The sequence below is a fragment of the Colius striatus genome, chromosome 1, assembly GCF_028858725.1.
Source record: "Colius striatus isolate bColStr4 chromosome 1, bColStr4.1.hap1, whole genome shotgun sequence".
Taxonomy (NCBI): Eukaryota; Metazoa; Chordata; class Aves; order Coliiformes; family Coliidae; genus Colius; species Colius striatus.
Window position 1 is genome coordinate 85,594,485 of NC_084759.1, and position 15,275 is coordinate 85,609,759.

At 39.0% G+C, this 15,275-nt stretch overlaps 1 protein-coding gene across 9 annotated transcripts in view; it reads right to left on the reverse strand.

Moving 5' to 3' along the window:
- DMD (dystrophin) overlaps positions 1 to 15,275 on the reverse strand; it is a 1,219,670-nt gene that overhangs the window by 1,028,545 nt on the left and 175,850 nt on the right. Inside the window, exon 1 of one of the 9 annotated variants that reach the window (XM_061999854.1) lies at positions 14,042 to 14,116. The exons of the other annotated variants lie outside the window; for them this stretch is intronic. Within the exon in view, the coding sequence (XP_061855838.1) occupies positions 14,042 to 14,072 (31 nt within the window). The 5' untranslated portion in view covers positions 14,073 to 14,116. Of the gene's footprint in view, positions 1 to 14,041; positions 14,117 to 15,275 lie in introns of those variants that run through there. 9 annotated transcript variants of the gene reach the window in all.

Genomic DNA, 15,275 nt, shown 5'->3' on the forward strand with positions numbered 1-15,275 from the left:
TTTCCCACCTTCTGTAGAAAAATACGGTACACATTTTTTTTCAATACATAGGAAAATATAAGCATTGTTTTTCTCAATATCATTTAAAAACTTTTTTCTTTCTTCTAGTTGAGAATGGCAATTAGATTCCCAGGAGAGATTTCTGTTTTTTCCTGTCACCTGTTTCCTCAAATATCCAAGTACCTATCAAAAAGGAAGACTCTCACTACAGCAAGAGAAATTTAAGATTTCTGAGGAAAAGAGAGGAGTTTCTGTCAAGGATCAAGAAGGGGTTAAATATATACAGTCAGTTAGAGGGAATGATTCTGGGAGATGTGATTTACTAGAAAACAAAATTTCTTGATAGTTGAAGACACCGGAAAGTCTAGACACCTAACACTGAGGAAGAAGGTGAGGAGTTGTGAGACCTTCCCGCCCTGTCATAGGGAGCACTTAGCTTATTTTTCTTTGCTCAAAGAAGTCTCATTATACAGGGACTTATGTTCTTTGGAGATACACAGTAATGTACTATAGGTGACAACAGACATTTGCAGAGATCAAGAGGCAGTGCTAGCAGTACCATGGGGAAAAAAATCCATGGTAACTCCTATTTGTTGCCCGATGACTAAGGCTCCAGAGAGCATTTTTCTGTTTTGTTTTGTTCTGCTGTAGTGTTAGTTTTCTAAAGCAGTAAGGGAATAAGATCCTTTCAGACATGGAGAAGGGATTAGTGTATCTTGCTGATGATTTGGGGTCAAGCATGGCAGTGTAACTGCTGGGATGGTTCTTAGCAGTAATGAGGAAGCTGTCTGAAAAAAGGAAAAGAGAGATTCAGTATCTGTGTCCACAGCAAACCATGTTACTACTTCAAAAACTTCAAGTTACTGACAGTAAAGAAAGAAAGTGAAGAAAGAGATTGAGCAGTACATTTACCAGTGGTCCCCTCACCTACTGTGAAAGACAATCAAGTCCAGTCCAATTTATCCAGCTTTTTGTGCCAAGCTGTAACATGCCACAAAAAGGCTTTTACTCAAACTATGTAAAAACTGAATCTAATATTTTGTGGTGAGCTGGGAGGATGCGGATGAAGGGAGAACCATGACAAATAAATTAGTAAACGAGGGTCACTGCCATGCAGCTGACGGAGCAATTTGGCACGAACACCACTACTCAAACAATAGATAACAGGAGCGGCCATTGAGAACCTCTTGCAGCACTGCAGCATTCCTCTCTTCCCTCCCTCAAGCCTCAAGTGAATACATCTCTGTTTCAAAAGTACGTGGGCCTGTGAGACTGTGGCCTCAGCCCAAATCTAAGCAGCAGCTTTTCCTCTGCAGCTTTCAGCATCTGGTGCAGAAGGTGTACGTGTCTCTGCCTACACAGCTGTGGCCAGTGCAGAGACCTGGAGGCAGCACCTAGGAGAGTACAGGTGCCTCCCAGAAAGTCCTCCTGGCTGATGGTGACTATGGAGGTCTCTCCTCTGAGCTTCAGTTCAAATAAACAAGCTCATACCGAGTCCTGCCTATTCACAAACCAGACTAAACTTGAAATTGTGTAATACAGATGCCCCAACGAGCTGTGAAAACTAAACAGAAAATAGGCACAAGTGAAGTAAGTCTAAATGAACTTAAGCTGTGATTTAAGATGACCTGTAACAATTTATGCAAGATCAGTAATTCATGCCATGCTGTACCAAACAATCACGTGGTTTATTCTACACACAGAACAAGATAATTTACATTATGGGAAGAAATACTGAAGTGACACACAGCATACCTGCCATGAAGAGACAGGGAGGAGAACTGGAAAGGGCTTTGAGTGAGAAAACAATGTTTGCATGGCTGTGTTATCACACCCACTTTGTAAAGCTGTTACTCCAGCAGCAAGGTCTTGCAAAGAACAAATGGTGACACAAAAACGCAGATTATAAGTAAAGAACATTAAAATATGCCCCATATCTGCTATTCCTACTAATGTTTCTTTAGGGCTCTCTTCACTCTACATTCTTGTGCAGGCCCCTCACAGGCATGCGTTATGGTGGTACAGCTCTGTAGCTGCGGTGTGTGTTGGGTCCTTACTTGAATCCTCCGGGTATGAGTTTTAGATGTTTGTTTCCCTCCCTGTAATCCACATACCTGTGTGATTTCACAGAGCCTTCCCATTTCTGCTTTTCCATCAGTTCTGTCTAACAGCCTCCTACTCTTCAGGTATCTACCATGTACCATAATATTCATATAATCAAACAAATCTTTGTGATTGTTTTGCAAATGTATAGGTATGTCTCTTTTAATGTACTCTGCCTCCATAGAGAAATCTTGTGGCAGAAAGGCTCTGTACATAAGGAAACCTAGAGTATTAACTGCATTAGTCCCAGAAACAAGGGATTCACCAATTTTCTGTTGCAATTCTGACTATTTTACAGCTCTAACATTTTTGTCTGTTAAAAATGATACTGATATTTTTAATAGTTAGGGACCAATAAGAGAGTTTCTCTGCATGAAGTCAGTCTTGAGTGTTACACTTAATCTTCAGTTACATTTTAAATTGCATTTATATTATACTTTAATTGAAGTGTGCATATGATTTCCCACAAATAGTACTTTCAGTTGTTATACAATATCAATGATAATTATAATGATTTATACATTCATTCAAGTTAGAATATGTGACAGATTATGAATGCATTTGAATTACACTGAAGTGAACTCTACACTGGCATAAACCAACTTGCTCTTATTTTCCTTTTTTGCCTTGTATGAGCTCTCTTAGAAAAACTAACTCTAACTGATAAATGGGTGCAGAAGCCAATATGCATTTTGTTCATGAGTTAATGCTGGACTTATTAAAATATTTTATTTTCATTCTCTTTCCTATCATGTTATCAAGATCCCTGCAATATGCTTCAGAATAACTTGATCTCTTGACAGCTGCTGTAATAGCCAATAACTGTCACTATCATCAAGGTGTTTGAAGTTCACTAAACTCACCTTTAGGACTGTCCTCTTTCTAGCAACATCTTTGATTGTTTCCAGCTAAGAGTTCATCCCTGGCCACAACACTGACAATTTCTCTCTTTGTACAAAAAATACACTCTTGCTCCTTTCTGGCAATGTAATTTCAGTATTCAAGTTCATTGACTGAAAAATAACCAGGCTTTTGTTTACAATCATACAAGTTTATAATCCCATCTGGACCTCAGAATTTTTCACAACATATTGGGAATTAATATCTGATTAATGCCTGCAGACTGACTGTGTTATGTATCTACAAAGCAGACTTTTGACACCTACATTTTTATTTTGAACTGCATGCTTTAGATGATATGGATTAGGTAACACATCAAAAACTGTAAGCGTATTCTGAACTCAGGTACAGCAACTCCCCAGAATACATTCTCACCAAAAAACTTGAAAAGTAGAGAAATACAGGCATTTTTAAAATATAGAAAATAGACAATTAAATCATTATAAACAAAAAATAATCTCAGGTATTTATTAGGAAAAGGTCTCAGGCAATTTCACAGGGTTATGCTGTTTATAAGTGAGAAAGAAACAGCTATTTCCTATGAATGGTCACAGCTATGGGTATAGTTGTCAACCAAGTAATAGGCTGAAGAGGATACAAATTAGAATACAAAGGATTACAATGAAATAAAATAGAGAGGAAGCAAATTTGTAAGCTGTAAAACTGAAATAGAATATAACTTTCAAAGAAGTGGGATTAACTAAAGGAATCCCGGAATCTGTGACATCCAGGGTACATTCTCTTTCTGGCTCAGAAATATTCTCTGTCTTAATGAAAAAGCTGTTAAATAGAAGTTCATCTTTCAAGTTTCCAAATCAAGATTCCTCAAGTTTCCAATAGGTTCCCAACTGGGAGCCCTTCCCACTAGAATGGGACTGAATGACTTCTGCTTATAAGTCAACATTTTAAATATCTCACTTCAAACATGTGATGTTAAATTAAAAAAAAAATAAAATCCAAGTAAAATAATGCCCAAATGACTGACTTTGAGAAGACTGTGCTATCAGGCACAAATTCATATAATTGCAGGATATGCTATTTAACAGTTTAAGAAGCAGAAAATTCTTTGCTGCACTTTAAAAAATGAAAATACAATTCAAAATAGGGCTTATAACTTAGGTGGCACAAACAAATATGGTCTCAAAAAATAATTAACATTTCTTTTTACATTTTTTGTTTGTTGTTACTCTAGTCAGGAAGTATACTGAAATTATCATTATAACAGAAGATAACAAAAAACAGCAAGAGATAAGACAGATAAAGAGAAAGATGAAACGAACAGAATTTATCTACATCTAAAGGATTAAAGTGATGAAGCTAACCACATTTCTTCTATGAGACAAATACACTGACTGCACACTGGAAAACAGCACTCATTTGGAAGGAAACAAACATTTTAGAGGGATTACTTTGATTTATTTTTTAAATTCAAGATATCAGAACTAAAATCTCAACATTATGCCTATTGAAATTAAAGGTCTTTCAGATTAATTTGCAGCTAGTTTATAATATGCCTGCACAGGCAAATATGGACAGTGTTGATGTCTCTGTGTGTTCTATGCAAAAAAAGAGGCATCAACAGAGACACGAGAGACCTCAAATCTCTCTTTCTGTCCACCTCCTGAACTAGACAGAAAGGCTGCTGGCAAACAAAAACATTAAGAAAGTTGATGTTAACGCAAAGAAACTATTGATTATTTTAGAAAGATGTTTGTGATTGTGGGAGGTTCCTGAGAACTGGGAAGAAAGCAAATGGAACTCAATCCTGAGACAGACAAGGAGGAATATCTGACTAACCTGAGAATGTGATGAAGCAGATCTTCTTAGAAACCTTCAAATCATTCTTGAAAACACTTCCCAACATATGAAGGACACGGAGATGCCTGGGAGTAGTCAGCATGGGTTTACAAAAGTGAAGTGATGCCTGACTAACCTCTCAGCCTTTTGTGAAGACGTGACTGGCTCACTGACTGGGGAAAGAGTAGTGGACATTTATTCTGACTTTAGCAAGGCTTTCAGCACTATGTCCTGTAGCAGTCTCATAAACAAACTGTATGGACTAGGTTAGTGAGATGGATCAAAAACTAGCTGAACTTCTGGGCTCAAAGGTTGGAACTAGTTGTACCAACTAGTCTCCAGCCAGAGATCTGACAAGGGTCTCATGCAGTTCAACAAGCTGAATTACAAAGTCCATCCAGCACATGGGGAGGAACCACTCCATAAACCACTATATGCTGAGGTGCAGAAAAGCAGCTTCCCGAAAAAGGTTCTGGTGAACATCTCAGTGGGCATGTCTTTGGGCATCTCGTGTCCCAGGCTGCATTAGGTAGTGTGTCACCAGCAGATCAAAGGAGGTGATTGTTCCTCATCAGCTCAACCCTGGACAGGCAAAGCTGGATTGCTGTGTCCAGTGCTGAGCTCCTGAGTATGAGACATGGACATACTTGAGTGAGTCTATCAAAGGGCTGCAAAAATGATTATGTGATTGGACAACCTTTCAAAAGAGGAGAGGTTGAAAGAGTTGAGATCACTCAGCCTGGAGTTGAAAAGGCTCAGGGGAATCTTAACAAAAACCATAAATACTCCTTGGAAGGGAGTAGAGAGGACAGAGCTAGACTATTCTTTTTTTGTGCCCATTGACAGCATGAGAAACAATGGGCATGAGTTGAAACAGAGGAAATTCCATAGGGCCATAAAGAGAAAAAAATATGAGGATGGTCAGATGCTGGAACAAGCTGTCCAGAGAGGCAGTGGAATCTCCATCCTTGGAGATATTTAAAACCCAAGTTGAGATTGCCCTGAACAACCTGCTCTCACTGACCCTGCCCTGAGCAGGACATTAGAGTAGATCATCTCCAGAGGCGCCTTCCAGCCTCAGCTGGTCTGTGAGTCTGTGAAATTTCATCAGTTTATAGGATGAGCAATAGTTTTTGGAAGCACTCCAAGACAGACACGACACCTCTTAGGAACTCACAGACCATCAAAAAAACTCACCATAGACTGACTTTTTTGCACCAGGAAAAAAATAATTCCTGGTTACTATTCAGGGCTAGGACATTTTTTCACTTTCTAGAGAAGGATTTTCTAGATAAGAAGCAATAACCTTTGTGTCTACAGTAGGCAGATATAGAGGAAAAAATCTGGCCTCGTCCTCGTTTGAACCACATGCTCTGTTCAGTTAAGGGATGGATTACTGGTCAAGTAAATTTTGCTTTACATTTGCCTGCAATGTGTCCAGAGCAAAATGAATCAATTCAGCAGTAGCAGCAGCTGGGAAGACTTGGCAAAATGACTGTTAAGTCAGCTTAAGATAATATACAAAAATTAACAAGCCTTCTTGGAGGAGGATGGGTATTATTTTAAATAGTTACAGCAGTACAGCAATAGAGGTGAATGCTCAGAGAGAAGGGAATGTGGACTCTAGTCCTTTCAAAAGGACTAAAGAGAAAATATATGAGCTGACAACACTATCAGGAGAAGGAGTTTAACCTTCACAATTCAATCCCTATTCTCTAAGAAAAATAGACTTGTCATTACAAGACGAAAGGGTAAATGTTCACCATCATTCAGTTTGTTTCAAAACATAAAATATTTCAAATTATGGTTTTTAGCTGTAACTGTTGAAAAACACTAGTAAGTTAGCAACTGTACTAAAACTAGCACATCTTTTAAATCTACATTAGTATCACTAAGCCATCCTATATGCAAAGATGGAGATATCATGGAACTTTAAACAATTACAGGAGGAAAAAACCTCAAAAAAACAAAAAACTTGTGATAATTTCTCATGTTGCTAAAGCTTTATTTCCCATTAAGTGTTATACAATCTACTCTTAGATAACTGCTCCTGAAATTCACCATTTATTTCACAGTTTCAAGTTCCTCTTCCTTGCTCTTGTTGTAACTTTCAGAACTGATTTAACTAATAGGAAGAACAGAAGGGACAGAATCAACTCTATAACATGCTTGTCCTTTAGAGACTACTATAAAAGGAATTGTTCTTGTGTTGGCTAGAAAACAAGAATTCCTTTTTGTGAAAAGTTACTTGGCTTCACCTTTGGTTTCCACTCAACATCTGATGCAACTGAAACTTTCTCCTCTGTAAACAGGGCGTATAAGCAGAGCAAACACTTTAATCTGGATCCTCTGCATTTTTAGAGAGTGAGTAACCATCAATCAACCAAGCATTTATAAACATGGCCTTAGAATTTGATGCAAAAATATGCTGATTTCTATTTTCAGTGTGGTTTTCAGGGCTTGGAGGGGTGAGGCAGGAAATAAACATAAAATATGTACTGGATCACATGATAAGAGAAGGCTGACAGTAAATAATTGAATAAAAGTAGTATTGTTGTCTTCCTGAAATCTCATACAAAGTGATTATTCATTTTGAGCTGCTAATAATCTTCACTAAAAGCAACACAAAAAATAGACTAAACTAGGTTTGTTTGAACCAGTAAGGCTTTATACATCACATCCACAAACTTACCATCAGTTCATCACAGGTTTCCTCCAAGTTTCCCCTTCCCCTTCATTTTGATGGGCAGTTTTAATGAGCCTTTTTTAAGCTAGGCGGGATCACTGCATCTGAGGTAGTCCCACTGCATCTCTCTACCACAAGGAGCACCTCATACTTCTTGCTCCTTCCAGCCTCAAAGATGTCCCTCATGTTTTTCTTTCTTATGAGCTGATCAGCTTTGGGATGGGTTAGATGGCCAGGAAGGGTTGGGGAGCTGGCTCATACTTTCTAAACCCAGGAATGTGGCAGGATACCTTTATATCTAACAGCATTTTCCCTTGTGTTGAAGAAATGAGCATAAATCTTCTCAGTTATTCCTATCTTCACCATCAACCATTTACATCAGAATGTGTCGTAGGCTCCTATCTGCTTATTTACAGCATCTATAATCCAGAAACTTCCTGATGTACTCTTTAACATCTCCAATAATGCTAACTATATAATGCTATTACCCTTTTAGAAAATACAGTGCCTGTATTAATTTTCCACCACCTCAGCAACAGCTTGGAAGCTCTGAGTCTTGTTCAGAGAGAAATAAGGGTCTTTTCCAAAGAAAAACTTATAAATACTGAGGAAAAAAATGAATGAGAAGGTAAAGGAATGTACTGAAGCATTTGTATGTGACAAGAGGAGGAAAGGGGTTGGCAGAAAGGACAGATGAACAGAGACCTTGGAGTTCTCCACCTATCTTTTGATACACACGTCATTAGCAGAGTACTAGCAGAGTCAAAGTAGCAATAGGTTTCACTGTAGAATTGTTTCTTATGAGAAGCTTGTACCTGGTTAGGACCAATAAGGAAATCTTTATTTCTTTTTTTTCTATCTCCCTCCTCCCCTCTCCACCTTTTTGGATTTTTTTTTCCCCTCTCCTGCCACTGCAGTCCATGACCTTCACAAGGAAATACTTCTGCTTTGATAACAGGCTGCAAGCCTCCAAGGACCAGCACTGCTGTCTGGGAGAGAAAACTGTTGCCTTCCTCAGAAAACAATCAAAACTTGAATGTACCAAGTGAAAAATAAACCAAGGACATCATTATTCTGTCTCATTGTGATTTGGCTTGCCTTCAAGTCTCATACCCTGTATATCTGAAATAGCAGCAACGCCTCCATTAGCTGAGGCTTCCAACATTTTAATCAAAGTACATTTCAGAACAAAAAGGCAGAAATGTCAAATCCCAATCACCTCTTACATTCCTTCAATTCCCTGTGCTACGCAAAATCAAAAGCCCTCCCCGTGGATAAATTCCCTTAAAAATCAATGTGTCTGTGTGCAGATGCTCGGCCACGTGGGCGGGTGCCAAGTGTAGCACATAGCAAGCATTGGTGGGGTGAGACAAGAAGACTCCCCCGTGGGCGTCCCAGGCTCACAGGCACGCTCCTACAGGCAGCGTAACTGAGTTTTCACAAGTGGTAACACCTTCCACACTTCATCAGAAACAGAGGTTATCAAACAACTGGCAGGACACACCACATATCTAGTCCAGTGCATACAAGTACATTTTTGTCTGTCTCCTTTCTAAGTTTATATGAAGAATATCGGATTCTAGTGTGGCTATTTTTACCTAGACAATTTTGCAAAGCAATAGACCCACAGGTTTCCCAGACCTTACTGTCAGTGATTAAAAGGCACAAAGGGTTTGATTAGCCAGACTTAAAACTCCCTCTGACTAAACTCTCATTCTCTGATGCTCATAATCTCACTAGGCCTCCAGGGATCTTTCAAAACTCTTTTTAGAAAAGGCAAGGTAAGCAAAATGTGATATTATGGGTGCTCGTTTAGGTTATCTCTACATAACAAAAATTTTCAAGCTTTTTTAATTATTAAAACCAATCTCAAAATCATCAGGATACTTCATAGAAAAATATTTTAGAAAATAAAATCACTCTTAAGGCTAACATAATTCTGTTTTTCTATGAGGAAACTTCTACAACTCTATCATTTTTATGATTAGAATCACATTAATTTGTTTCTGCTGCTGTTGTTATCTTTACATTTTAAAAGAAAGAAATTAAATGTAAATGTGCCATCTTAACTGTTATCCTGTGTGAACATATTCAAAATTACAAGAACATATCTTTTGGTCACATAATATCATTCCTTTCTTTTATGTGTGCTTGCAATACTTATAAAGTAAATTTCACCTTTAGGAATAAAAGCCTGAATACAACTGATAAAAAAAATCAGTGATATAGATATGGGTTATTTAAAAGATAGAGGATTAGAGAGAGAAAGGACCAGAAAACCTCCGAGATCTTATCAGCCTCGTGCTCTAAGTAAAACCCCAAAATTAAAATAGGACTTGGTATTGAGAACCAAGAAAGATTATGATATTCTTAAAATATCAGTCCTTCAAAACACATAATTTAAAATGTTCTGACTCATTGCACATGTGGCAGGTAATCTAGAAGAGAAGCCTCTGTGGTCTCTGCAGCGGGTACCCTGAACCCAAATGAACAACTCCTTTGCTCAACATGTGTTTTTCTGGAAGATGAAGGAGCGTGTTTACTTTTGCAGCCCAGCTGGCAAACCATTCCGTAAAACCACAATTCACTAACCGTTATTGCTGCTTTCCACAAAGCTCAGTCTTTGATAAGGCACAATTATTTAAAATTCCTGGTGCTGCTCTGCTTCCCCTGACAGCGATATGGTATTATCGCAAGTGCATCCTTCTCGACAGTAACGTGATGCTATAAAGTTCCACTAAATTTATTGAGGAGTCTTTTGCCAGCAGTTAGCTATAACACAGTACAATGGTTATCCTCCTAAAAGATAATTAAGCTTTGGGGTAATATTTAATTGAAAATGTACTGTGAAAATCAACAAGTCAGCCTTTTCAAATCAAGGCTGCTTGTTTCACAGTCCTGCTCAATGTGATTTTGTCTAACAGTAGTCCATGACAAAAATGTATGAGCTTAATCCTCATCCCTCTGGCAATCATTTAAAAACACTTAACCCCTTTGACAATTCTGAGGTTCAAATAACTTCACAGTATTAGTCGAGGGTTAACTTTTTTTCCTACAAATATTTTAACTCTGATCAGTAACTATATTCTATTAGCAATATAGTTGAATCTTTTCCTTTGGAAAAAAAAAAATAAAGTGAGAGTTAATTTTCACAGGAACATCACTTCTGTAAGTAATATGCTGACAGACTACTGTTCCTTGAACGCAGTCTTCTGCTCAACAACCATCTGGAAAAGAGCCACTGCTAGCTGTGATATCCAAGGGCAGCCTGGGGACCAGAGGCAAGGGAGCAAACACTAGGTAAGAGCAGACAGGACGAAGCACCCTCGTACACCAGTTGGCAAGTGGCTTTATGAGTGACTTTCCTCACGTGCAAGATCCAAACAAACTTGTTGTCATCCTCGTCCTGTTTCACTGAGTCATCTTGGGCCACAGCAAATCACATATCCCAACAACAGCAGCTTTGTAATGCTGAAGGGGCTGTCACTACCAACCTAGTGCTCCATCCAAGGTGTATTTGCTTCACTAAGTTCATTTTGGAGCAGCTTCATTGTGAACCTGCACACTCACTGAGAGTTGTTGCCTATCAATTGATCCCAGCATGCATCTGTGAGTTCACCTTCCTCTCAAAAGAATGAAGGATACGTTCTCTGGGATGCACACCAATACACAGTAACAGGCAAGGATATCCAAGAATTCACTCAAAAAATGCACTTGTGGTGTGAAATGAAGCACAACCTACGTGGACCCCTGCTACAGTAACCCCATGAGAACTGGTAAGAGAGCTGTAAGGGTGACTACATTTCAGGCAGAATTAGTTTCTCTCTGCACCAGCTCTAGTTTGATGATTAATTCTATTTTTAGTCCCTCCTTTGTGCATATCCAAGCAGAGAAAGAGGATGTCTGTGTACAACTCAAGCAGAATTTGGTTCCATGTCCAACTTAGGATGCAGAAAGAGGATTACATATGCTAGAAGAAGAAATACAGCATGTGATACTGAATTCCCTAGGGAGGTTAGGTTCTGAGATAAAGTTCACAGTAATCTCATCTTAATTAAAACAAAATGAAATTTATAATATTTCACAACCATTTTATTATTTAAGTGTCATTGTCAAACACTCTACAGAAATCTAGGAAGAGACAGTTGCTTCCCCAAGGAGTTTCCAGTTTAACTCAGACAGGAGTAAATACTGAGTAGCTCAGGAAAGAAACTAAAGCCCTCAGTAATGAATAAGGACTTTTATCATCTCACAAAGGCCGCTTCCAGCAGAAATGAGAAAAAGTAGGAAACAGAGAACCTGCCCTTACTGCTGTGAGACAGGAGAAAGCAGAAGAGAAAAGGGAAGACGTGAATGCAGAGCTGGATATAGGATTGGAGAGAGGACTTTAAAAAAAGAGAAAGGATGGATTTAAAAAAATAATGCCAGGATGTAAGTGACTGCAGCTACCTCTAAGAGCAATAAGTTTTCACCTAATATAGAGAAAGAAGCAAAGCAAGCACCGGCATCAAGAAGTGACATGTCCTGAATGAAGTCTAGGGATGAATTTAGGAGCACTGTTTTGGACACACTTTGTCACAAAGTGCAGAGATAGTTTTTCCTTTTTTATTTAAATACAGCTTTAAAACTCCTTGACAATATTTTACAAAATTATATCAGAAAAAATGCAGTCCCCTTTAACAGAGGGAAGATAGAGGTGAGGAAATCAATTCAGCTACATAATTCCCAAGAAGCGCCAGGACAGCTCTCTTTTATTTTAGATATGAAGATAGTTACGTGACACAATTTAGCAAGTGATTTAATGGCTCTTGTCATGAATGCTATTCATCTACTAGATGCAACTCTGGTTTTCTATTCATATTTTTCAAAAGCTCTAACACAGCTATTTTTTTCTTTCTTTCACCTACTACATCTTCAGAGAGCAATTATAATTTTTGAGCTAAGCAGCAAAGATTTTTTCCCCCTTAATTAACAAGCACCTGCCCAACTTCCCTTGTAGACCGTCTTCTCTTCAAGGATGAGGACAAGCAGTCTGGGCTGATATTATGAACCCCTTAGACAGAGAATATATAAAAAAAATGAAGACAAGTCCTCCTTATTCCTCTCCAAAAAGGATCAGTGGAAAAGATTGGTCCCTATGTGTTTTGCTCTAGAGCACGCTATTTTCTTTTTGTCAACCAGGAGTAAAATCCTTTCATAGAAACTCACAAAATCTCGTCTTCCCAACCACACCTCAAATATTTTCAGAAGTGAAATAACCTGTCTCCTAACTATTTGATATGTAATGATGATGATGTCCCCATTCTACCCCTTCTTGAACCTTCAGACTGGGTCCAGTAAATAAAGAGTCCTATTCCTGCAAGACTTCACCCAGAGGTACAAAACAGTGTGGAAAACTTATAGCTGATTAAAGTCTTACTTATTGTACAAGAAAACCTGAAATGACTTCACCATGAAAGAGGGGAAAGTAAACTAGGGCATAAGACCACACCTGCACCCTGAAATTCTCTGTTTTAATCCTCTTTCCTGTCAAACATAGGAAAATCTTACATTATTTTCAGGAAGCTTCATCAGAAGTTAGTGACCATACAGTCCATTATATGTTATGTGAGGAAAAATGACAGTGTGTATGTATTCCTATAGCTTTTATGATCAGAAAAATGGAGAAAACCGTAAATTCTATCATTATAAAGACACAGGACTAAGGTGAAAGTGAAAGAACCAAAACAGATTATAAAACAGGGGGGCAGGGATCATAGATCAAGTCTGGACAATACTGACACTTTTTTTTTCTGAGAATAGTCTGTTTGAGGAGCCTGGATGGGGGAGAAAGAAGAAAGATCATCTGTGAGCATGACAGATGGATTTTAATACTCTCTGTCATTCTTTCATTCTTGCCTCTCTTCAGTCTCTTACTCATGGCATCCTCAGTTTTTCTTCTTATTGCACAGAAAGGATAGCTTTCAACTAACGAATGAGCGCAAGTCTGGGAAACATGCCGGTTCTTTTCTGGGAAGCGCATGGGAGAGCTCAGCTGCTGCCCACTTCTAGCAAAACTGACACCTCCCCACTCAGTTGTTACCAGAGAGTTCAGTGACCAGAGAAGAAGAGCTCTCTTTCTCTGTAAGTTAATATTAGGCAGTGAAACTGCATGCCATTAAAGTTCAAAGAAAATGATTAATCCTTTGATGTGTTGCCAAATTATTAGAATAATGACACTACCTTTTTCAAGTGTATTGGTCTGTCTTCTCAATTCTTCCTTTTTTTAACCCTGTGCTTTAGTAAGTGGTGAACCTCAGGAAGAAATGGATTCTTTTTATTCAAAGGAGAGCTGGCTACAGTTTGTGGAGTACTTCTTTTATATATAATTTACACGATATTACCCTCCTAACGGAGATAAAAAATTTCTCTTTATTTTTTTTCCGCTTGTGCTCTCCTTCTTTAGACTTGGAAAGTAAGCATTTTAAAATGCATGCTGTTAGTGGGCTGCGTAGCGCTACCCTGCTCTGTCAAAGTGAATATTGTGATAAATTATGTCAGTCTGTTCATACTTACAATCATCTTCCACTTCCTCATACCAAAGCATGTGAGCAGAAATGAAATCTCTCCACAAAAAAAAAGAGGAAAAAGAAAACAACAGCAAAATATTTCTTGGCAAAGTATATCCCAACTTTGCTGCTCCAGTAGCTTTTGCTGAATTAGGCTTATCCCTGCATAACCACAGATGTGTCCTCACACAAGCCCCAGCAGCTCTGCAGAGGAGAGCACAGAAAGCACCCCGATGGGATGCAGCTCTGTGCTGGCTGCTGGCAGGGTCTGCGTCCCAGGCAGGGAGAGGCAGGGATCCTCACTTCCACCCAGCCGGCATGGTAACTAATGCCAGTGCTCTTTGGAGGCCCCTAAATGTTTCAAATTCCAGGACCTGCGCAGAAGCAATGCTCTGTGCTTCCCTCAAAACAAAGTTGATTTCCCATAATAGGACAGCCCATGCACTCGACATATAAGGCTCTGCTTCCAGGGTGGCATGTGCAATGGATTTAACTTACGTGGTACCGCTTCACAAGGAATATATAACACTACAGAGCAGGGTAAGCATATTTACTGCTCTCACTGTGCAGTTACCCTGAGCCCTATGAAACCAATTTGCCCTGTCCCCAGCAAATGACCCTCAGCCCATGCCCTGACAGGATCCTCCTTTTTCGGGAGGGAAACGGTAGCCCTCCTGTATTCAGCTGTTCTCTCCCAGACAAGACTTTTTGGGTTACAAACTCTCTCCCAGGCAAGGGAAAAAAAAAATAAACAAACTCAAAAATAGTGCTGTCACCAAACTGTGTAAATACTAACACAGGTTGTGCTAAGTCAGTAACTGCTTTCGGAAAACAAAACAAACAAGCAAATAAATAAATAAGCTATTGACTTACAATTGACCTTTCCACTCCCAACAAAACCGTGCAGTACTGGTGCTATACACAGCCCCGAAACACCCTACAGAAGAAGCAGAAGCAGGACTGTAGGCAAGCTGCCTGTCACTGCCTCTTCCTAATGGTAGGAACATTCTTTCACTCCCAAATCTCAAATGCTGCTGATACCAAACAGGTGGAGTGCTCTCCCCCTGCATTCAGTCCCAGGCCTCCTTAGTTTATATAGGAAGGAAAAGTAGGCATCCACACAATACTTGGGAATGAGACACTGGCATCCTCCACCCAAACTCATATTTTTATAAGGCTGCTTTCTGGAGTGTATATATATATGGCCTTTAGAGATAGACCATAAACAATCATGTTATTAA